General features: G+C 45.7%; 1 protein-coding gene across 2 annotated transcripts in view; it reads right to left on the reverse strand.

The window, feature by feature from the left end:
* The window catches only part of LOC139574650 (kelch-like protein 4), a 61,991-nt gene that overhangs the window by 30,109 nt on the left and 11,005 nt on the right, over positions 1-20,877 (reverse strand). For both annotated transcript variants that reach the window (XM_071399407.1, XM_071399408.1), the window contains exons 2-3: positions 16,736-16,879; positions 538-674 (exon numbers count right to left, since the gene is read on the reverse strand). In XM_071399407.1, the coding sequence (XP_071255508.1) occupies positions 538-674; positions 16,736-16,879 (281 nt within the window). The remainder of the gene's footprint in view (positions 1-537; positions 675-16,735; positions 16,880-20,877) is intronic.

The raw sequence follows: 20,877 nt of genomic DNA on the forward strand, positions 1-20,877 counted from the left end.
TAAAAACATCCCCAGGCCTGGGGCACAGGGGAGAAAATAACTAAAAACATCCCCAGGCCTGGGGCACAGGGGAGAAAATAACTAAAAACATCCCCAGGCCTGGGGCACAGGGGAGAAAATAACTAAAAACATCCCCAGGCCTGGGGCACAGGAGAGAAAATAACTAAAAACATCCCCAGGACTGGGGAACAGGGGAGAAAATAACTAAAAACATCCCCAGGCCTGGGGCACAGGGGAGAAAATAACTAAAAACATCCCCAGGCCTGGGGAACAGGAGAGAAAATAACTAAAAACATTACCATGCCTTCGGACACAGGGGAGAAAATGGCAGATTGACAGACGTGGGGATTTGATGCTGCCCTTTATGCACCAGCCGGCTCCATGGGTATTACTGGATGGATACGTTCAAATGGCACCTTTTTCCTAATTTAGAGCATTATTTTGACCAAGCCCTTTGGGCCGTGGTCCAAAGTAGTGCACTTCATAGGAAATAGGGTGTCATTTGAGATACATATTTGAGTGTTGCGGAGTACTCACCAGTGTATGCAAAGTGGACCAGAGATCTCAAGGATTCTGGATCCACCCCCTCCATCTTGATCTCCTCCTGTTTGGCCTCTCTCACGTTGCTGGTGAACATGGCAGCAAAGTAGTCAGATACTGCACTGAGGACCAACCTGTACGGGACAATACCAACAAGGTAGTGGTCAGAGACTGCACTGAGGACCAACCTGTACGGGACAACATCAACAAGGTAGTGGTCAGAGACTGCACTGAGGACCAACCTGTATAGGACAACAACAAAGTAGTGGTCAGAGACTGCACTAAGGACCAGTCTGTACGGGACAATACCAACAAGGTAGTGGTCAGAGACTGCACTTAGGACCAACCTGTACGGGACAACATCAACAAGATAGTGGTCAGAGACTGCACTAAGGACCAGTCTGTACGGGACAATACCAACAAGGTAGTGGTCAGAGACTGCACTAAGGACCAGTCTGTATAGGACAACACCAACAAGGTAGTGGTCAGAGACTGCACTAAGGACCAGTCTGTATAGGACAACACCAACAACATAGTGGTCAGAGACTGCACTAAGGACCAGTCTGTATAGGACAACACCAACAAGGTAGTGGTCAGAGACTGCACTAAGGACCAGTCTGTATAGGACAACACCAACAAGGTAGTGGTCAGAGACTGCACTAAGGACCAGTCTGTATAGGACAACAAGGTAGTGGTCAGAGACTGCACTAAGGACCAGTCTGTATAGGACAATACCAACAAGGTAGTGGTCAGAGACTGCACTAAGGACCAGTCTGTATAGGACAACAAGGTAGTGGTCAGAGACTGCACTAAGGACCAGTCTGTATAGGACAATACCAACAAGGTAGTGGTCAGAGACTGCACTAAGGACCAGTCTGTACGGGACAATACCAACAAGGTAGTGGTCAGAGACTGCACTAAGGACCAGTCTGTATAGGACAACACCAACAAGGTAGTGGTCAGAGACTGCACTAAGGACCAGTCTGTATAGGACAACACCAACAAGGTAGTGGTCAGAGACTGCACTAAGGACCAGTCTGTATAGGACAACACCAACAAGGTAGTGGTCAGAGACTGCACTAAGGACCAGTCTGTATAGGACAACAACAAAGTAGTGGTCAGAGACTGCACTAAGGACCAGTCTGTATAGGACAACACCAACAAGGTAGTGGTCAGATACTGCACTGAGGACCAGTCTGTATAGGACAATACCAACAAGGTAGTGGTCAGATACTGCACTAAGGACCAGTCTGTATAGGACAATACCAAAAAGGTAGTGGTCAGAGACTGCACTAAGGACCAGTCTGTATAGGACAACATCAACAAGGTAGTGGGGTCAGAGACTGCACTAAGGACCAGTCTGTATGGGACAACACCAACAAGGTAGTGGGGTCAGAGACTGCACTGAGGACCAGTCTGTATAGGACAACACCAACAAGAGAGTGGTCAGAGACTGCACTAAGGACCAGTCTGTACGGGACAATACCAACAAGGTAGTGGTCAGAGACTGCACTAAGGACCAGTCTGTATAGGACAACACCAACAAGGTAGTGGTCAGAGACTGCACTAAGGACCAGTCTGTATAGGACAACACCAACAAGAGAGTGGTCAGAGACTGCACTAAGGACCAGTCTGTATTGGACAACAACAACAAGGTAGTGGTCAGAGACTGCACTAAGGACCAGTCTGTATAGGACAACACCAACAAGAGAGTGGTCAGAGACTGCACTAAGGACCAGTCTGTATAGGACAACACCAACAAGATAGTGGTCAGAGACTGCACTAAGGACCAGTCTGTATAGGACAACAAGGTAGTGGTCAGAGAATGCACTAAGGACCAGTCTGTATAGGACAACACCAACAAGATAGCGGTCAGAGACTGCACTAAGGACCAGTCTGTATAGGACAATACCAACAAGATAGTGGTCAGAGACTGCACTAAGGACCAGTCTGTATAGGACAACAAGGTAGTGGTCAGAGACTGCACTAAGGACCAGTCTGTATAGGACAACAACAAAGTAGTGGTCAGAGACTGCACTAAGGACCAGTCTGTATAGGACAACAACAAAGTAGTGGTCAGAGACTGCACTAAGGACCAGTCTGTATAGGACAACACCAACAAGAGAGTGGTCAGAGACTGCACTAAGGACCAGTCTGTACGGGACAATACCAACAAGGTAGTGGTCAGAGACTGCACTAAGGACCAGTCTGTATAGGACAATACCAACAAGGTAGTGGTCAGAGACTGCACTAAGGACCAGTCTGTATAGGACAATACCAACAAGGTAGTGGTCAGAGACTGCACTAAGGACCAGTCTGTATAGGACAACAAGGTAGTGGTCAGAGACTGCACTAAGGACCAGTCTGTATAGGACAACAAGGTAGTGGTCAGAGACTGCACTAAGGACCAGTCTGTATAGGACAACAAGGTAGTGGTCAGAGACTGCACTAAGGACCAGTCTGTATAGGACAACAAAGTAGTGGTCAGAGACTGCATTAAGGACCAGTCTGTATAGGACAACAACAACAAGATAGTGGTCAGAGACTGCACTAAGGACCAGTCTGCACACAGCAACAAGGTAGTGGTCAGAGACTGCACTAAGGACCAGTCTGTATAGGACAACACCAACAAGGTAGTGGTCAGAGACTGCACTAAGGACCAGTCTGCACACAGCAACAAGGTAGTGGTCAGAGACTGCACTAAGGACCAGTCTGTATAGGACAACACCAACAAGGTAGTGGTCAGAGACTGCACTAAGGACCAGTCTGCACACAGCAACAAGGTAGTGGTCAGAGACTGCACTAAGGACCAGTCTGTATAGGACAACAAGGTAGTGGTCAGAGACTGCACTAAGGACCAGTCTGTATAGGACAACACCAACAAGGTAGTGGTCAGAGACTGCACTAAGGACCAGTCTGTATAGGACAACACCAACAAGGTAGTGGTCAGAGACTGCACTAAGGACCAGTCTGTATAGGACAATACCAACAAGATAGTGGTCAGAGACTGCACTAAGGACCAGTCTGTATAGGACAACACCAACAAGGTAGTGGTCAGAGACTGCACTAAGGACCAGTCTGTATAGGACAACACCAACAAGGTAGTGGTCAGAGACTGCACTAAGGACCAGTCTGTATAGGACAACATCAACAAAGTAGTGGTCAGAGACTGCACTAAGGACCAGTCTGTATAGGACAACACCAACAAGATAGTGGGGTCAGAGACTGCACTAAGGACCAGTCTGTATAGGACAACACCAACAAGGTAGTGGTCAGAGACTGCACTAAGGACCAGTCTGTATAGGACAATACCAACAAGGTAATGGTCAGAGACTGCACTAAGGACCAGTCTGCACACAGCAACAAGGTAGTGGTCAGAGACTGCACTAAGGACCAGTCTGCACACAGCAACAAGGTAGTGGTCAGAGACTGCACTAAGGACCAGTCTGTATAGGACAACAACAACAAGACAGTGGTCAGAGACTGCACTAAGGACCAGTCTGTATAGGACAACAAGGTAGTGGTCAGAGACTGCACTAAGGACCAGTCTGTATAGGACAACAACAAAGTAGTGGTCAGAGACTGCACTAAGGACCAGTCTGTATAGGACAACAACAAAGTAGTGGTCAGAGACTGCACTAAGGACCAGTCTGTATAGGACAACACCAACAAGAGAGTGGTCAGAGACTGCACTAAGGACCAGTCTGTACGGGACAATACCAACAAGGTAGTGGTCAGAGACTGCACTAAGGACCAGTCTGTATAGGACAACACCAACAAGATAGTGGTCAGAGACTGCACTAAGGACCAGTCTGTATAGGACAATACCAACAAGGTAGTGGTCAGAGACTGCACTAAGGACCAGTCTGTATAGGACAATACCAACAAGGTAGTGGTCAGAGACTGCACTAAGGACCAGTCTGTATAGGACAATACCAACAAGATAGTGGTCAGAGACTGCACTAAGGACCAGTCTGTATAGGACAACACCAACAAGGTAGTGGTCAGAGACTGCACTAAGGACCAGTCTGTATAGCACAACAACAACAAGATAGTGGTCAGAGACTGCACTAAGGACCAGTCTGTATAGGACAATACCAACAAGGTAGTGGTCAGAGACTGCACTAAGGACCAGTCTGTACGGGACAATACCAACAAGGTAGTGGTCAGAGACTGCACTAAGGACCAGTCTGTATAGGACAACACCAACAAGAGAGTGGTCAGAGACTGCACTAAGGACCAGTCTGTACGGGACAATACCAACAAGGTAGTGGTCAGAGACTGCACTAAGGACCAGTCTGTATAGGACAACAAGGTAGTGGTCAGAGACTGCACTAAGGACCAGTCTGTATAGGACAACAAGGTAGTGGTCAGAGACTGCACTAAGGACCAGTCTGTATAGGACAACAAGGTAGTGGTCAGAGACTGCACTAAGGACCAGTCTGTATAGGACAACAAAGTAGTGGTCAGAGACTGCACTAAGGACCAGTCTGTATAGGACAACAACAACAAGATAGTGGTCAGAGACTGCACTAAGGACCAGTCTGCACACAGCAACAAGGTAGTGGTCAGAGACTGCACTAAGGACCAGTCTGTATAGGACAACACCAACAAGGTAGTGGTCAGAGACTGCACTAAGGACCAGTCTGCACACAGCAACAAGGTAGTGGTCAGAGACTGCACTAAGGACCAGTCTGTATAGGACAACAAGGTAGTGGTCAGAGACTGCACTAAGGACCAGTCTGTATAGGACAACACCAACAAGGTAGTGGTCAGAGACTGCACTAAGGACCAGTCTGTATAGGACAACACCAACAAGGTAGTGGTCAGAGACTGCACTAAGGACCAGTCTGTATAGGACAATACCAACAAGATAGTGGTCAGAGACTGCACTAAGGACCAGTCTGTATAGGACAACACCAACAAGGTAGTGGTCAGAGACTGCACTAAGGACCAGTCTGTATAGGACAACACCAACAAGGTAGTGGTCAGAGACTGCACTAAGGACCAGTCTGTATAGGACAACATCAACAAAGTAGTGGTCAGAGACTGCACTAAGGACCAGTCTGTATAGGACAACAACAACAAGATAGTGGTCAGAGACTGCACTAAGGACCAGTCTGCACACAGCAACAAGGTAGTGGTCAGAGACTGCACTAAGGACCAGTCTGTATAGGACAACACCAACAAGGTAGTGGTCAGAGACTGCACTAAGGACCAGTCTGCACACAGCAACAAGGTAGTGGTCAGAGACTGCACTAAGGACCAGTCTGTATAGGACAACAAGGTAGTGGTCAGAGACTGCACTAAGGACCAGTCTGTATAGGACAACACCAACAAGGTAGTGGTCAGAGACTGCACTAAGGACCAGTCTGTATAGGACAACACCAACAAGGTAGTGGTCAGAGACTGCACTAAGGACCAGTCTGTATAGGACAATACCAACAAGATAGTGGTCAGAGACTGCACTAAGGACCAGTCTGTATAGGACAACACCAACAAGGTAGTGGTCAGAGACTGCACTAAGGACCAGTCTGTATAGGACAACATCAACAAAGTAGTGGTCAGAGACTGCACTAAGGACCAGTCTGTATAGGACAACACCAACAAGGTAGTGGTCAGAGACTGCACTAAGGACCAGTCTGTATAGGACAATACCAACAAGGTAATGGTCAGAGACTGCACTAAGGACCAGTCTGCACACAGCAACAAGGTAGTGGTCAGAGACTGCACTAAGGACCAGTCTGCACACAGCAACAAGGTAGTGGTCAGAGACTGCACTAAGGACCAGTCTGTATAGGACAACAACAACAAGACAGTGGTCAGAGACTGCACTAAGGACCAGTCTGTATAGGACAACACCAACAAGGTAGTGGTCAGAGACTGCACTAAGGACCAGTCTGTATAGGACAACAACAAAGTAGTGGTCAGAGACTGCACTAAGGACCAGTATGTATAGGACAATACCAACAAGGTAGTGGTCAGAGACTGCACTAAGGACCAGTATGTATAGGACAATACCAACAAGGTAGTGGTCAGAGACTGCACTAAGGACCAGTCTGCACACAGCAACAAGGTAGTGGTCAGAGACTGCACTAAGGACCAGTCTGTATAGGACAACACCAACAAGGTAGTGGTCAGAGACTGCACTAAGGACCAGTCTGTATAGGACAACACCAACAAGGTAGTGGTCAGAGACTGCACTAAGGACCAGTCTGTATAGGACAACACCAACAAGGTAGTGGTCAGAGACTGCACTAAGGACCCGTCTGTATAGGACAACATCAACAAGATAGTGGTCAGAGACTGCACTAAGGACCAGTCTGTATAGGACAACAAGGTAGTGGTCAGAGACTGCACTAAGGACCAGTCTGTATAGGACAACACCAACAAGGTAGTGGTCAGAGACTGCACTAAGGACCAGTCTGTATAGGACAACACCAACAAGGTAGTGGTCAGAGACTGCACTAAGGACCAGTCTGTATAGGACAACAAGGTAGTGGTCAGAGACTGCACTAAGGACCAGTCTGTATAGGACAACACCAACAAGGTAGTGGTCAGAGACTGCACTAAGGACCAGTCTGTATAGGACAACACCAACAAGGTAATGGTCAGAGACTGCACTAAGGACCAGTCTGCACACAGCAACAAGGTAGTGGTCAGAGACTGCACTAAGGACCAGTCTGCACACAGCAACAAGTTAGTGGTCAGAGACTGCACTAAGGACCAGTCTGTATAGGACAACAACAACAAGACAGTGGTCAGAGACTGCACTAAGGACCAGTCTGTATAGGACAACACCAACAAGGTAGTGGTCAGAGACTGCACTAAGGACCAGTCTGTATAGGACAACAACAAAGTAGTGGTCAGAGACTGCACTAAGGACCAGTATGTATAGGACAATACCAACAAGGTAGTGGTCAGAGACTGCACTAAGGACCAGTCTGTATAGGACAACACCAACAAGATAGTGGTCAGAGACTGCACTAAGGACCAGTCTGTATAGGACAACAACAAAGTAGTGGTCAGAGACTGCACTAAGGACCAGTATGTATAGGACAATACCAACAAGGTAGTGGTCAGAGACTGCACTAAGGACCAGTATGTATAGGACAATACCAACAAGGTAGTGGTCAGAGACTGCACTAAGGACCAGTCTGTATAGGACAACAACAAGGTAGTGGTCAGAGACTGCACTAAGGACCAGTCTGTATAGGACAACACCAACAAGGTAGTGGTCAGAGACTGCACTAAGGACCAGTCTGTATAGGACAACACCAACAAGGTAGTGGTCAGAGACTGCACTAAGGACCAGTCTGTATAGGACAACAACAAGGTAGTGGTCAGAGACTGCACTAAGGACCAGTCTGTATAGGACAACACCAACAAGGTAGTGGTCAGAGACTGCACTAAGGACCAGTCTGTATAGGACAACACCAACAAGGTAGTGGTCAGAGACTGCACTAATGACCAGTCTGTATAGGACAACACCAACAAAGTAGTGGTCAGAGACTGCACTAAGGACCAGTCTGTATAGGACAACACCAACAAGGTAGTGGTCAGAGACTGCACTAAGGACCAGTCTGTATAGGACAACATCAACAAGGTAGTGGGGTCAGAGACTGCACTAAGGACCAGTCTGTATGGGACAACACCAACAAGGTAGTGGGGTCAGAGACTGCACTGAGGACCAGTCTGTATAGGACAATACCAACAAGATAGTGGTCAGAGACTGCACTAAGGACCAGTCTGTATAGGACAACAAGGTAGTGGTCAGAGACTGCACTAAGGACCAGTCTGTATAGGACAACACCAACAAGAGAGTGGTCAGAGACTGCACTAAGGACCAGTCTGTATAGGACAACACCAACAAGGTAGTGGTCAGAGACTGCACTAAGGACCAGTCTGTATAGGACAACACCAACAAGAGAGTGGTCAGAGACTGCACTAAGGACCAGTCTGTATAGGACAACACCAACAAGGTAGTGGTCAGAGACTGCACTAAGGACCAGTCTGTATAGGACAACACCAACAAGAGAGTGGTCAGAGACTGCACTAAGGACCAGTCTGTATTGGACAACAACAACAAGGTAGTGGTCAGAGACTGCACTAAGGACCAGTCTGTATAGGACAACACCAACAAGGTAGTGGTCAGAGACTGCACTAAGGACCAGTCTGTATAGGACAACACCAACAAGGTAGTGGTCAGAGACTGCACTAAGGACCAGTCTGTATAGGACAACAACAAAGTAGTGGTCAGAGACTGCACTAAGGGCCAGTATGTATAGGACAATACCAACAAGGTAGTGGTCAGAGACTGCACTAAGGACCAGTCTGTATAGGACAACACCAACAAGGTAGTGGTCAGATACTGCACTGAGGACCAGTCTGTATAGGACAATACCAACAAGGTAGTGGTCAGATACTGCACTAAGGACCAGTCTGTATAGGACAATACCAAAAAGGTAGTGGTCAGAGACTGCACTAAGGACCAGTCTGTATAGGACAACATCAACAAGGTAGTGGGGTCAGAGACTGCACTAAGGACCAGTCTGTATGGGACAACACCAACAAGGTAGTGATGTCAGAGACTGCACTGAGGACCAGTCTGTATAGGACAACACCAACAAGAGAGTGGTCAGAGACTGCACTAAGGACCAGTCTGTACGGGACAATACCAACAAGGTAGTGGTCAGAGACTGCACTAAGGACCAGTCTGTATAGGACAACACCAACAAGGTAGTGGTCAGAGACTGCACTAAGGACCAGTCTGTATAGGACAACACCAACAAGAGAGTGGTCAGAGACTGCACTAAGGACCAGTCTGTATTGGACAACAACAACAAGGTAGTGGTCAGAGACTGCACTAAGGACCAGTCTGTATAGGACAACACCAACAAGAGAGTGGTCAGAGACTGCACTAAGGACCAGTCTCTATAGGACAACACCAACAAGAGAGTGGTCAGAGACTGCACTAAGGACCAGTCTGTATAGGACAACACCAACAAGATAGTGGTCAGAGACTGCACTAAGGACCAGTCTGTATAGGACAACAAGGTAGTGGTCAGAGACTGCACTAAGGACCAGTCTGTATAGGACAACAACAAAGTAGTGGTCAGAGACTGCACTAAGGACCAGTCTGTATAGGACAACAACAAAGTAGTGGTCAGAGACTGCACTAAGGACCAGTCTGTATAGGACAACAACAAAGTAGTGGTCAGAGACTGCACTAAGGACCAGTCTGTACGGGACAATACCAACAAGGTAGTGGTCAGAGACTGCACTAAGGACCAGTCTGTATAGGACAATACCAACAAGGTAATGGTCAGAGACTGCACTAAGGACCAGTCTGTATAGGACAATACCAACAAGATAGTGGTCAGAGACTGCACTAAGGACCAGTCTGTATAGGACAACACCAACAAGGTAGTGGTCAGAGACTGCACTAAGGACCAGTCTGTATAGGACAACATCAACAAGAGAGTGGTCAGAGACTGCACTAAGGACCAGTCTGTATAGGACAATACCAACAAGGTAGTGGTCAGAGACTGCACTAAGGACCAGTCTGTATAGGACAATACCAACAAGGTAGTGGTCAGAGACTGCACTAAGGACCAGTCTGTATAGGACAACACCAACAAGGTAGTGGTCAGAGACTGCACTAAGGACCAGTCTGTATAGGACAATACCAACAAGGTAGTGGTCAGAGACTGCACTAAGGACCAGTCTGTATAGGACAATACCAACAAGGTAGTGGTCAGAGACTGCACTAAGGACCAGTCTGTATAGGACAATACCAACAAGGTAGTGGTCAGAGACTGCACTAAGGACCAGTCTGTATAGGACAATACCAACAAGGTAGTGGTCAGAGACTGCACTAAGGACCAGTCTGTATAGGACAACACCAACAAGAGAGTGGTCAGAGACTGCACTAAGGACCAGTCTGTATAGGACAACAAGGTAGTGGTCAGAGACTGCACTAAGGACCAGTCTGTATAGGACAACAACAACAAGATAGTGGTCAGAGACTGCACTAAGGACCAGTCTGTATAGGACAATACCAACAAGGTAGTGGTCAGAGACTGCACTAAGGACCAGTCTGTATAGGACAATACCAACAAGGTAGTGGTCAGAGACTGCACTAAGGACCAGTCTGTACGGGACAATACCAACAAGGTAGTGGTCAGAGACTGCACTAAGGACCAGTCTGTATAGGACAATACCAACAAGGTAGTGGTCAGAGACTGCACTAAGGACCAGTCTGTATAGGACAATACCAACAAGGTAGTGGTCAGAGACTGCACTAAGGACCAGTCTGTATAGGACAACAAGGTAGTGGTCAGAGACTGCACTAAGGACCAGTCTGTATAGGACAACAAGGTAGTGGTCAGAGACTGCACTAAGGACCAGTCTGTATAGGACAACAAGGTAGTGGTCAGAGACTGCACTAAGGACCAGTCTGTATAGGACAACAAAGTAGTGGTCAGAGACTGCACTAAGGACCAGTCTGTATAGGACAACAACAACAAGATAGTGGTCAGAGACTGCACTAAGGACCAGTCTGCACACAGCAACAAGGTAGTGGTCAGAGACTGCACTAAGGACCAGTCTGTATAGGACAACACCAACAAGATAGTGGGGTCAGAGACTGCACTAAGGACCAGTCTGTATAGGACAACACCAACAAGATAGTGGTCAGAGACTGCACTAAGGACCAGTCTGCACACAGCAACAAGGTAGTGGTCAGAGACTGCACTAAGGACCAGTCTGTATAGGACAACACCAACAAGGTAGTGGTCAGAGACTGCACTAAGGACCAGTCTGTATAGGACAACATCAACAAGGTAGTGGTCAGAGACTGCACTAAGGACCAGTCTGTATAGGACAACACCAACAAGATAGTGGTCAGAGACTGCACTAAGGACCAGTCTGTATAGGACAACACCAACAAGGTAGTGGTCAGAGACTGCACTAAGGACCAGTCTGTATAGGACAACACCAACAAGGTAGTGGTCAGAGACTGCACTAAGGACCAGTCTGTATAGGACAACATCAACAAGGTAGTGGTCAGAGACTGCACTAAGGACCAGTCTGTATAGGACAATACCAACAAGGTAATGGTCAGAGACTGCACTAAGGACCAGTCTGTATAGGACAACACCAACAAGGTAGTGGTCAGAGACTGCACTAAGGACCAGTCTGTATAGGACAACACCAACAAGGTAGTGGTCAGAGACTGCACTAAGGACCAGTCTGTATAGGACAACATCAACAAGGTAGTGGTCAGAGACTGCACTAAGGACCAGTCTGTATAGGACAATACCAACAAGGTAATGGTCAGAGACTGCACTAAGGACCAGTCTGCACACAGCAACAAGGTAGTGGTCAGAGACTGCACTAAGGACCAGTCTGCACACAGCAACAAGGTAGTGGTCAGAGACTGCACTAAGGACCAGTCTGTATAGGACAACAACAAGGTAGTGGTCAGAGACTGCACTAAGGACCAGTCTGTATAGGACAACATCAACAAGGTAGTGGGGTCAGAGACTGCACTAAGGACCAGTCTGTATAGGACAACACCAACAAGGTAGTGGTCAGAGACTGCACTAAGGACCAGTCTGTATAGGACAACAACAAGGTAGTGGTCAGAGACTGCACTAAGGACCAGTCTGTATAGGACAATACCAACAAGGTAGTGGTCAGAGACTGCACTAAGGACCAGTCTGTATAGGACAATACCAACAAGATAGTGGTCAGAGACTGCACTAAGGACCAGTCTGTATAGGACAATACCAACAAGGTAGTGGTCAGAGACTGCACTAAGGACCAGTCTGTATAGGACAACAACAACAAGATAGTGGTCAGAGACTGCACTAAGGACCAGTCTGTATAGGACAATACCAACAAGGTAGTGGTCAGAGACTGCACTAAGGACCAGTCTGTATAGGACAATACCAACAAGATAGTGGTCAGAGACTGCACTAAGGACCAGTCTGTATAGGACAATACCAACAAGGTAGTGGTCAGAGACTGCACTAAGGACCAGTCTGTACGGGACAATACCAACAAGGTAGTGGTCAGAGACTGCACTAAGGACCAGTCTGTATAGGACAATACCAACAAGGTAGTGGTCAGAGACTGCACTAAGGACCAGTCTGTATAGGACAATACCAACAAGGTAGTGGTCAGAGACTGCACTAAGGACCAGTCTGTATAGGACAATACCAACAAGGTAGTGGTCAGAGACTGCACTAAGGACCAGTCTGCACACAGCAACAAGGTAGTGGTCAGAGACTGCACTAAGGACCAGTCTGTATAGGACAACACCAACAAGGTAGTGGTCAGAGACTGCACTAAGGACCAGTCTGTATAGGACAACAAGGTAGTGGTCAGAGACTGCACTAAGGACCAGTCTGTATAGGACAACAAGGTAGTGGTCAGAGACTGCACTAAGGACCAGTCTGTATAGGACAACAACAACAAGATAGTGGTCAGAGACTGCACTAAGGACCAGTCTGCACACAGCAACAAGGTAGTGGTCAGAGACTGCACTAAGGACCAGTCTGTATAGGACAACACCAACAAGATAGTAGGGTCAGAGACTGCACTAAGGACCAGTCTGTATAGGACAACACCAACAAGATAGTGGTCAGAGACTGCACTAAGGACCAGTCTGCACACAGCAACAAGGTAGTGGTCAGAGACTGCACTAAGGACCAGTCTGTATAGGACAACACCAACAAGGTAGTGGTCAGAGACTGCACTAAGGACCAGTCTGCACACAGCAACAAGGTAGTGGTCAGAGACTGCACTAAGGACCAGTCTGTATAGGACAACACCAACAAGGTAGTGGTCAGAGACTGCACTAAGGACCAGTCTGTATAGGACAATACCAACAAGATAGTGGTCAGAGACTGCACTAAGGACCAGTCTGTATAGGACAACACCAACAAGGTAGTGGTCAGAGACTGCACTAAGGACCAGTCTGTATAGGACAACACCAACAAGGTAGTGGTCAGAGACTGCACTAAGGACCAGTCTGTATAGGACAACAACAAAGTAGTGGTCAGAGACTGCACTAAGGACCAGTCTGTATAGGACAATACCAACAAGGTAGTGGTCAGAGACTGCACTAAGGACCAGTCTGCACACAGCAACAAGGTAGTGGTCAGAGACTGCACTAAGGACCAGTATGTATAGGACAACACCAACAAGGTAGTGGGGTCAGAGACTGCACTAAGGACCAGTATGTATAGGACAATACCAACAAGGTAGTGGTCAGAGACTGCACTAAGGACCCGTCTGTATAGGACAACAACAAAGTAGTGGTCAGAGACTGCACTAAGGACCAGTCTGTATAGGACAACAACAAAGTAGTGGTCAGAGACTGCACTAAGGACCAGTATGTATAGGACAATACCAACAAGGTAGTGGTCAGAGACTGCACTAAGGACCAGTCTGTATAGGACAACACCAACAAGATAGTGGTCAGAGACTGCACTAAGGACCAGTCTGTATAGGACAACACCAACAAGGTAGTGGGGTCAGAGACTGCACTAAGGACCAGTCTGTATAGGACAACACCAACAAGGTAGTGGTCAGAGACTGCACTAAGGACCAGTCTGTATGGGACAACACCAACAAGGTAGTGGTCAGAGACTGCACTAAGGACCAGTCTGTATAGGACAACAACAAGGTAGTGGTCAGAGACTGCACTAAGGACCAGTCTGTATAGGACAACACCAACAAGGTAGTGGTCAGAGACTGCACTAAGGACCAGTCTGTATAGGACAACATCAACAAGATAGTGGTCAGAGACTGCACTAAGGACCAGTCTGTATAGGACAACATCAACAAGATAGTGGTCAGCGACTGCACTAAGGACCAGTCTGTATAGGACAACAAGGTAGTGGTCAGAGACTGCACTAAGGACCAGTCTGCACACAGCAACAAGGTAGTGGTCAGAGACTGCACTAAGGACCAGTCTGCACACAGCAACGAGGTAGTGGTCAGAGACTGCACTAAGGACCAGTCTGCACACAGCAACAAGGTAGTGGTCAGAGACTGCACTAAGGACCAGTCTGTATAGGACAACACCAACAAGGTAGTGGTCAGAGACTGCACTAAGGACCAGTCTGCACACAGCAACAACCAGCAAAGTAATCAGAGGGCCCGTCACAAATGGCATTCTATTCCCTATTTAGTGCACTACTCTCTGGTCAAAAGTAGTGCACTACAGTATATAACTGTAGAGTTAACAGGGTGCCATTTGGGACACACAGTCACTGCAATGAGGATCAGTCTGCACACACAACACAACCAGGCTGTACTGATGTCTTCATATGCATTGATTATCCGTTACATGATGACATGCTGAGGGAGCTGTGAGGGAGCTGTGAGGGAGTTGAGATGGAGTTGAGAGGGAGCTGAGAGGGAGCTGAGGGGGAGCTGAGGGGGAGCTGAGGGGGAGCTGAGGGGAAGCTGTGAGGGAGCTGAGAGGGAGCTGTGGGGAAGCTGAGAGGGAGGCTGTTCTGGTGTACAAAGGCCAGTTTGAGTAGCACGTTTTATCATTAATATATGGCCTGTATTTACTATCCAAATGCTGCTCCATGACAGACAGTAATCCAAGTGGTATATCAGACAGACAGTATACCAGGTGGTATATCAGACAGACAGTATACCAGGTGGTATATCAGACAGACAGTATACCAGGTGGTATATCAGACAGACAGTATACCAGGTGGTATATCAGACAGACAGTATACCATGTGGTATATCAGACCGATAGTATACCAGGTGGTATATCAGACAGACAGTATCCCAGGTGGTATATCAGACAGACAGTCTACCAGGTGGTATATCAGACTGACAGTATACCAGGTGGTATATCAGACAGACAGTATACCAGGTGGTATATCAGACAGACAGTATACCAGGTGGTATATCAGACAGACAGTATACCAGGTGGTATATCAGACAGACAGTATACCAGGTGGTATATCAGACAGACAGTTTACCAGCTTGAGCAATTATGGTGCCATGTTTTCACATGTAGCCCTGAATCCATCTTTGATTTACAAGTAGAATGGTTGGATGGCTGGCTGGGTGTTTCAGTGATGTTGGCACACGCCTCAGTGATTTACAGGTAGAATGGTTGGCTGGCTGGCTGGCTGGCTGGGTGTTTCAGTGATGTTGGGACACACCTCAGTGATTTACAGGTAGAATGGTTGGCTGGCTGGCTGGCTGGCTGGCTGGCTGGCTGGGTGTTTCAGTGATGTTGGGACACACCTCAGTGATTTACAGGTAGAATCGTTGGTTGGCTGGCTGGCTGGATGTTTCAGTGATGTTGGGATACAGCTCATGGATTCTCTAACTGCCCCTAACAGCTTCCCCTTGTGTTCTGCATAACGACATCCAATTTGTTGAACCAGCGCATGAAAAAAATGGAAATGAAAGTAACTCATAAACAACATTTACAATTACTTCCAACCGATAAAAGACTCAAGAGATGTTATCGTGTTTCTGTCTCCATCTGCTTTGCTTCACAAGTCTGCTAATGTAAGAACTGAAGTGGAGAGTAATTAAAAGCTGCTAGCACAAGGAAATTAGTTTTCTTTGAGATGTGTTTAATACTGAAATCAGAGGTTATTATGGTCTGTCCTCTACAGAACAACGTTTGTAAATGCATGATATATTCAGGTTGTACTAACTGTCATATCAATTATTTATGTTTAAGGGGTCATGACAAGTTTTTCGATTGCCCTGTTGAAGCCATGCAAACATGTTTTATCAAAGTCTATTTTTTTTTTTGTGTTGCTTTTTTAAAATCACACCCACTCTGTTAACAGTCATTTCTGGGCCCTCAAATTGCTATCTGATGCAAGCCCTTCTGAAATAAGAGCACCCCTGGTTAATTAGACAGTACTATTGACTGTACAGTTGATCAAAGTCTTGTGTTGTCTGAGATGGTGGTCAGTGAAAGGACTCTTACATGTGGCTATCTTAATGATATTGGTTCCCTATATAGTGTCCTACTTTTAACTAAAGCCCTATGGGCCGTGGTCAAAAGTAGTGCACTTTATAGGGAATAGGGTGTCACTTGGGACTCGGGCATATTGATCCTGAAGTGTTTCCAGTATAGCTCTAACCCAGTGGGCAGGTGAAATTACATTTAAGAAGAGCAGCAGGCACTGACCTGTGAGCCGGGATCTTATGATCTCCCGCTATCAAGACGACATCACACAGCTGCTTGTGCTGAAGATAAGTCTCCATCTTGCGAAAGGTCTGTTCCGCATGGTTTGTAGCCTGGAAGAACTCATCCGAGCCGTTGGAGCTCATCCTAGAGGAGGAAGAGGAGGAGGTGGAGGAGGAAAAGGAGGAGGTGGAGGAGGGGGAGGAAGAGGAGGAGGATGGGGAGGAGGAGGAGGTGGAGGAGGGGGAGGAAGAGGAGGAGGAGGGGGAGGAGGAGGAGGAGGAGGTGGAGGAGAAGGAGGAGGATGAGGAGGTAGAGGAGGGGGAGGAGGAAGAGGAGGAGGAGGAGGAGGAGGTGGAGGTGGAGGAGGAGGAGGAGGAGGAGGAGGAGGAGGAGGAGGAGGAGGAGAGGGAGGAGAAGAAGGATATATGTAAATAATCATGGTTATAGCCCTACACGGAAGAAGTTACATGACCATTTAATGCTACTAATATCAAAATGTTTTAGACCAGAAATGGGACTGTGAATAAAACATATTATTTGATAAGTGGAATGCAATCCACATTTGGTAGAATCCCCCCCCCCCCCCCCTCTGAAAGTTAATATTTCAGAGGTACAGTAAGTAAATATCTCAGAGGTACAGTAAGTACGAGGTAAGTACTACTTATAGGTAAGTACTGCAGAACTAAAGCAACGATGCTCGTTACTGCTAGGTACAATGAGTGCGTACCTAGCAGACCTAAAAGGTATATTGTATCATAATCAAAGTAACACAGTCATCATAGTGATACGATAAAACACAACTTGCTATGCGGCAGGCAAACATCATTTTATAGACTAAACCGCCATCTTCCTCCACCAGTCTGAGCCGAATTAAAAGTGTAACAACTAAACTGCGTACCTAAGCGGATAAAGAAACGGAGCGCTAACTCCAACGGGACAGGCTGCTTACAATCTAGGCAACTCCCGCCTCGCCTTCCAAACAAAATGTTGTTGTTTTTTATAGACATGGACTAAGCAAATGAGCTGGCTTCTCGTTCACAGTATTGTGTTAATGCTGTATTCTGAGCCCCGCTCCCCAAAGACCGGAAGATTCCATGCTGTTTTTACAGAGTATAAATAATCCTTCAGACTTGTGGCAAATAATTCAGGCCCAGTTACTTTGGTGTCCTTCACGGGGGGCAAATCCACTTGCTGACATTCAAGTCATTTGTTACACTGAATAATCAGTCGCAACTGTCAGAGAGAATTAACTGTTTCTAAAAGCTTTTTCTATGAGGAGATTCATAGTTTTCAAAGTTTTTGGGAACACACTGTACATGGGAGAATGTAAGAAATGTCAACCTCTATGGCGGTATGTTATCAGTCTACACCACCATAGAAACAGAATCCACACATACAGGAGAACTTGTGGCTTTCGTCTTTTCAGAAAATATTTTATACAGTATATACGAGGCTGTGGACCACAGCCTATAGTAGAAACCTTTATTGGGGAGCTTTATGATATATTAATCTGTAATTTATTGCCCTGTCTGACTCAGGGAGTCTTGCGCTCATACCAAATAGCACCCTATTCCCTATATAGTGAACTACTTTTGACCAGGGGCCATTTGTGACACAGCCTTGCTTGGCACCACTAAACTAGACTGAATAAGGACTGGGGCTGTAAAACCGATATGTATCACCTCTGTACGGGCTCAAAGGAACGCTGTAACGTTTTGTAGGTACAGTAAGTTAATATTGCAGAGGTGCAGTAAATAATATGTCAGAGGTACAGTAAGTTAATATTGCAGAGGTGCAGTAAATAATATGTCAGAGGTACAGTAAGTTAATATGTCAGAGGTACAGTAAGTTAATATGTCAGAGGTACAGTAAGTTAATATGTCAGAGGTACAGTAAGTTAATATGTCAGAGGTACAGTAAGTTAATATTGCAGAGGTACAGTAAGTTAATATTGCAGAGGTACAGTAAATAATATGTCAGAGGTGCAGTAAATAATATGTCAGAGGTACAGTAAGTTAATATGTCAGAGGTACAGTAAGTTAATATTTCAGAGGAACAGTAAGTTAATATGTCAGAGGTACAGTAAGTTAATATGTCAGAGGTACAGTAAGTTAATATGTCAGAGGTACAGTAAGTTAATATTGCAGAGGTACAGTAAGTTAATATTGCAGAGGTACAGTAAATAATATGTCAGAGGTGCAGTAAATAATATGTCAGAGGTACAGTAAGTTAATATGTCAGAGGTAAAGTAAATAATATGTCAGAGGTACAGTAAGTAAATATGTCAGAGGTACAGTAAGTTAATATTGCAGAGGTACAGTAAATAATATGTCAGAGGTGCAGTAAATAATATGTCAGAGGTACAGTAAATAATATGTCAGAGGTACAGTAAGTTAATATGTCAGAGGAACAGTAAGTTAATATTGCAGAGGTGCAGTAAATAATATGTCAGAGGTGCAGTAAGTTAATATTGTAGAGGTACAGTAAGTTAATATATCAGAGGTGCAGTAAGTTAATATTGTAGAGGTACAGTAAGTTAATATGTCAGAGGTAAAGTAAATAATATGTCAGAGGTACAGTAAGTAAATATGTCAGAGGTACAGTAAGTTAATATGTCAGAGGTACAGTAAGTAAATATGTCAGAGGTACAGTAAATACATTTTGCAGAGGTACAGTAAGTACGAGGTAAGTACTACGTATAGGTAAGTACTGCAGAACTAAAGCAACGATACTCGTTACTCCTCGTAACCCTGAAGGAAGTGTCAAGATATTGTTTGAAGTCCAGCATTGTAGTGAATGACACAGGTAGTGGATAACAGCTTTTAAAACATTCATCGCGGTTGAATGTCATATGAATGTCAAGCACCTAACACTGCAAGCAGAATCTCCATTTCCTTCCAGAATACGTCCATCCCAAATCGCACCTATTCTATGCATAGTGCACAATCTAGGGAATAGAGTGCCGTTTGGGCCATAGTATTGTAATTCTACAGTTTTCTGTTTACTAGCTGTAGGGTCACAGATGCAGCAGCTTCCTCCTCCCACACCCTCCACACTGAACACTGTGGAGCTTGATATAAGCAGAAATAACGACTGATCTGATTGATTACAACACAGAAATACTGCTTTAATCTAATAGTTTACAACACAGAAATACTGCTTTAATCTAATAGTTTACAACACAGAAATACTGCCTTAATCTAATAGTTTACAACACAGAAATACTGCTTTAATCTGATAGATTACAACACAGAAATACTGCTTTAATCTGATAGATTACAACAACATAAATATATTTCTCTAATATGACAGATTCAACAACATAAATATATTTCTCTAATATGATAGATTCAACAAAATAGCTACCAGTATGCCAATCTGTAACAGCAGCACAATTAAACTGTTTTCGGGACCTATTTCACACCATTATCTGACAAAGTAAATTCAAACTGAGTCTGAAAAAGTGTACATTCAAATATCAACTATATTAAAACTCTCTCTTTAGGGTGTCAGGTAGCCTAGCGGTTAGAGCGTAGGGCCAGTAACCAGAAGGTTGCTGGATTGAAGGGGTTGGGTTAAATGTAGGAAGACACATTTCAGTTGAATACATTCAGTTGAACAACTGACGAGGTATCCCCCTTTCCCCTTTCTCCTATTGATCTTGTAGGCCTATCTTGTAGGCCTACGCAATATTTTAGAATATCTTGTTATGTAATAATAATCTATAATATAATCCATTTAGCGGACGCTTTTATCCAAAGCAATTTACAGTCATGCACGTATACATTTTCGAACGGGCCGTCCCGACGGTCACTGTGTTTCAAGCACCATGGTCTACCAACAGCCAACAGAGGACCCGATTTGGATATTTGCACGTCTCCTAGGATTACTCATTCCAAAGCAATATTTAAAGGTCATGGTTTATAAGTCCTATTATAACTATAAGTCTGATCAGGATTACAGCAGTTAGCCCACTTCCCCACTCTCTCTGCATTAGGTTGGTAGAGAAACGACTCAGACAAAGACCCACATGGCATGCCAAGTCAGTCCACAGAGAGTAACCGAGTCCATTAGATAATGTCATGTCTCTGCTTCCTTTATGGTAAATCTGCCATGCTAGCATTCAGATGTGTTGGGCAGAG

This window comes from Salvelinus alpinus, chromosome 4, assembly GCF_045679555.1.
Source record: "Salvelinus alpinus chromosome 4, SLU_Salpinus.1, whole genome shotgun sequence".
Lineage (NCBI taxonomy): Eukaryota > Metazoa > Chordata > Actinopteri > Salmoniformes > Salmonidae > Salvelinus > Salvelinus alpinus.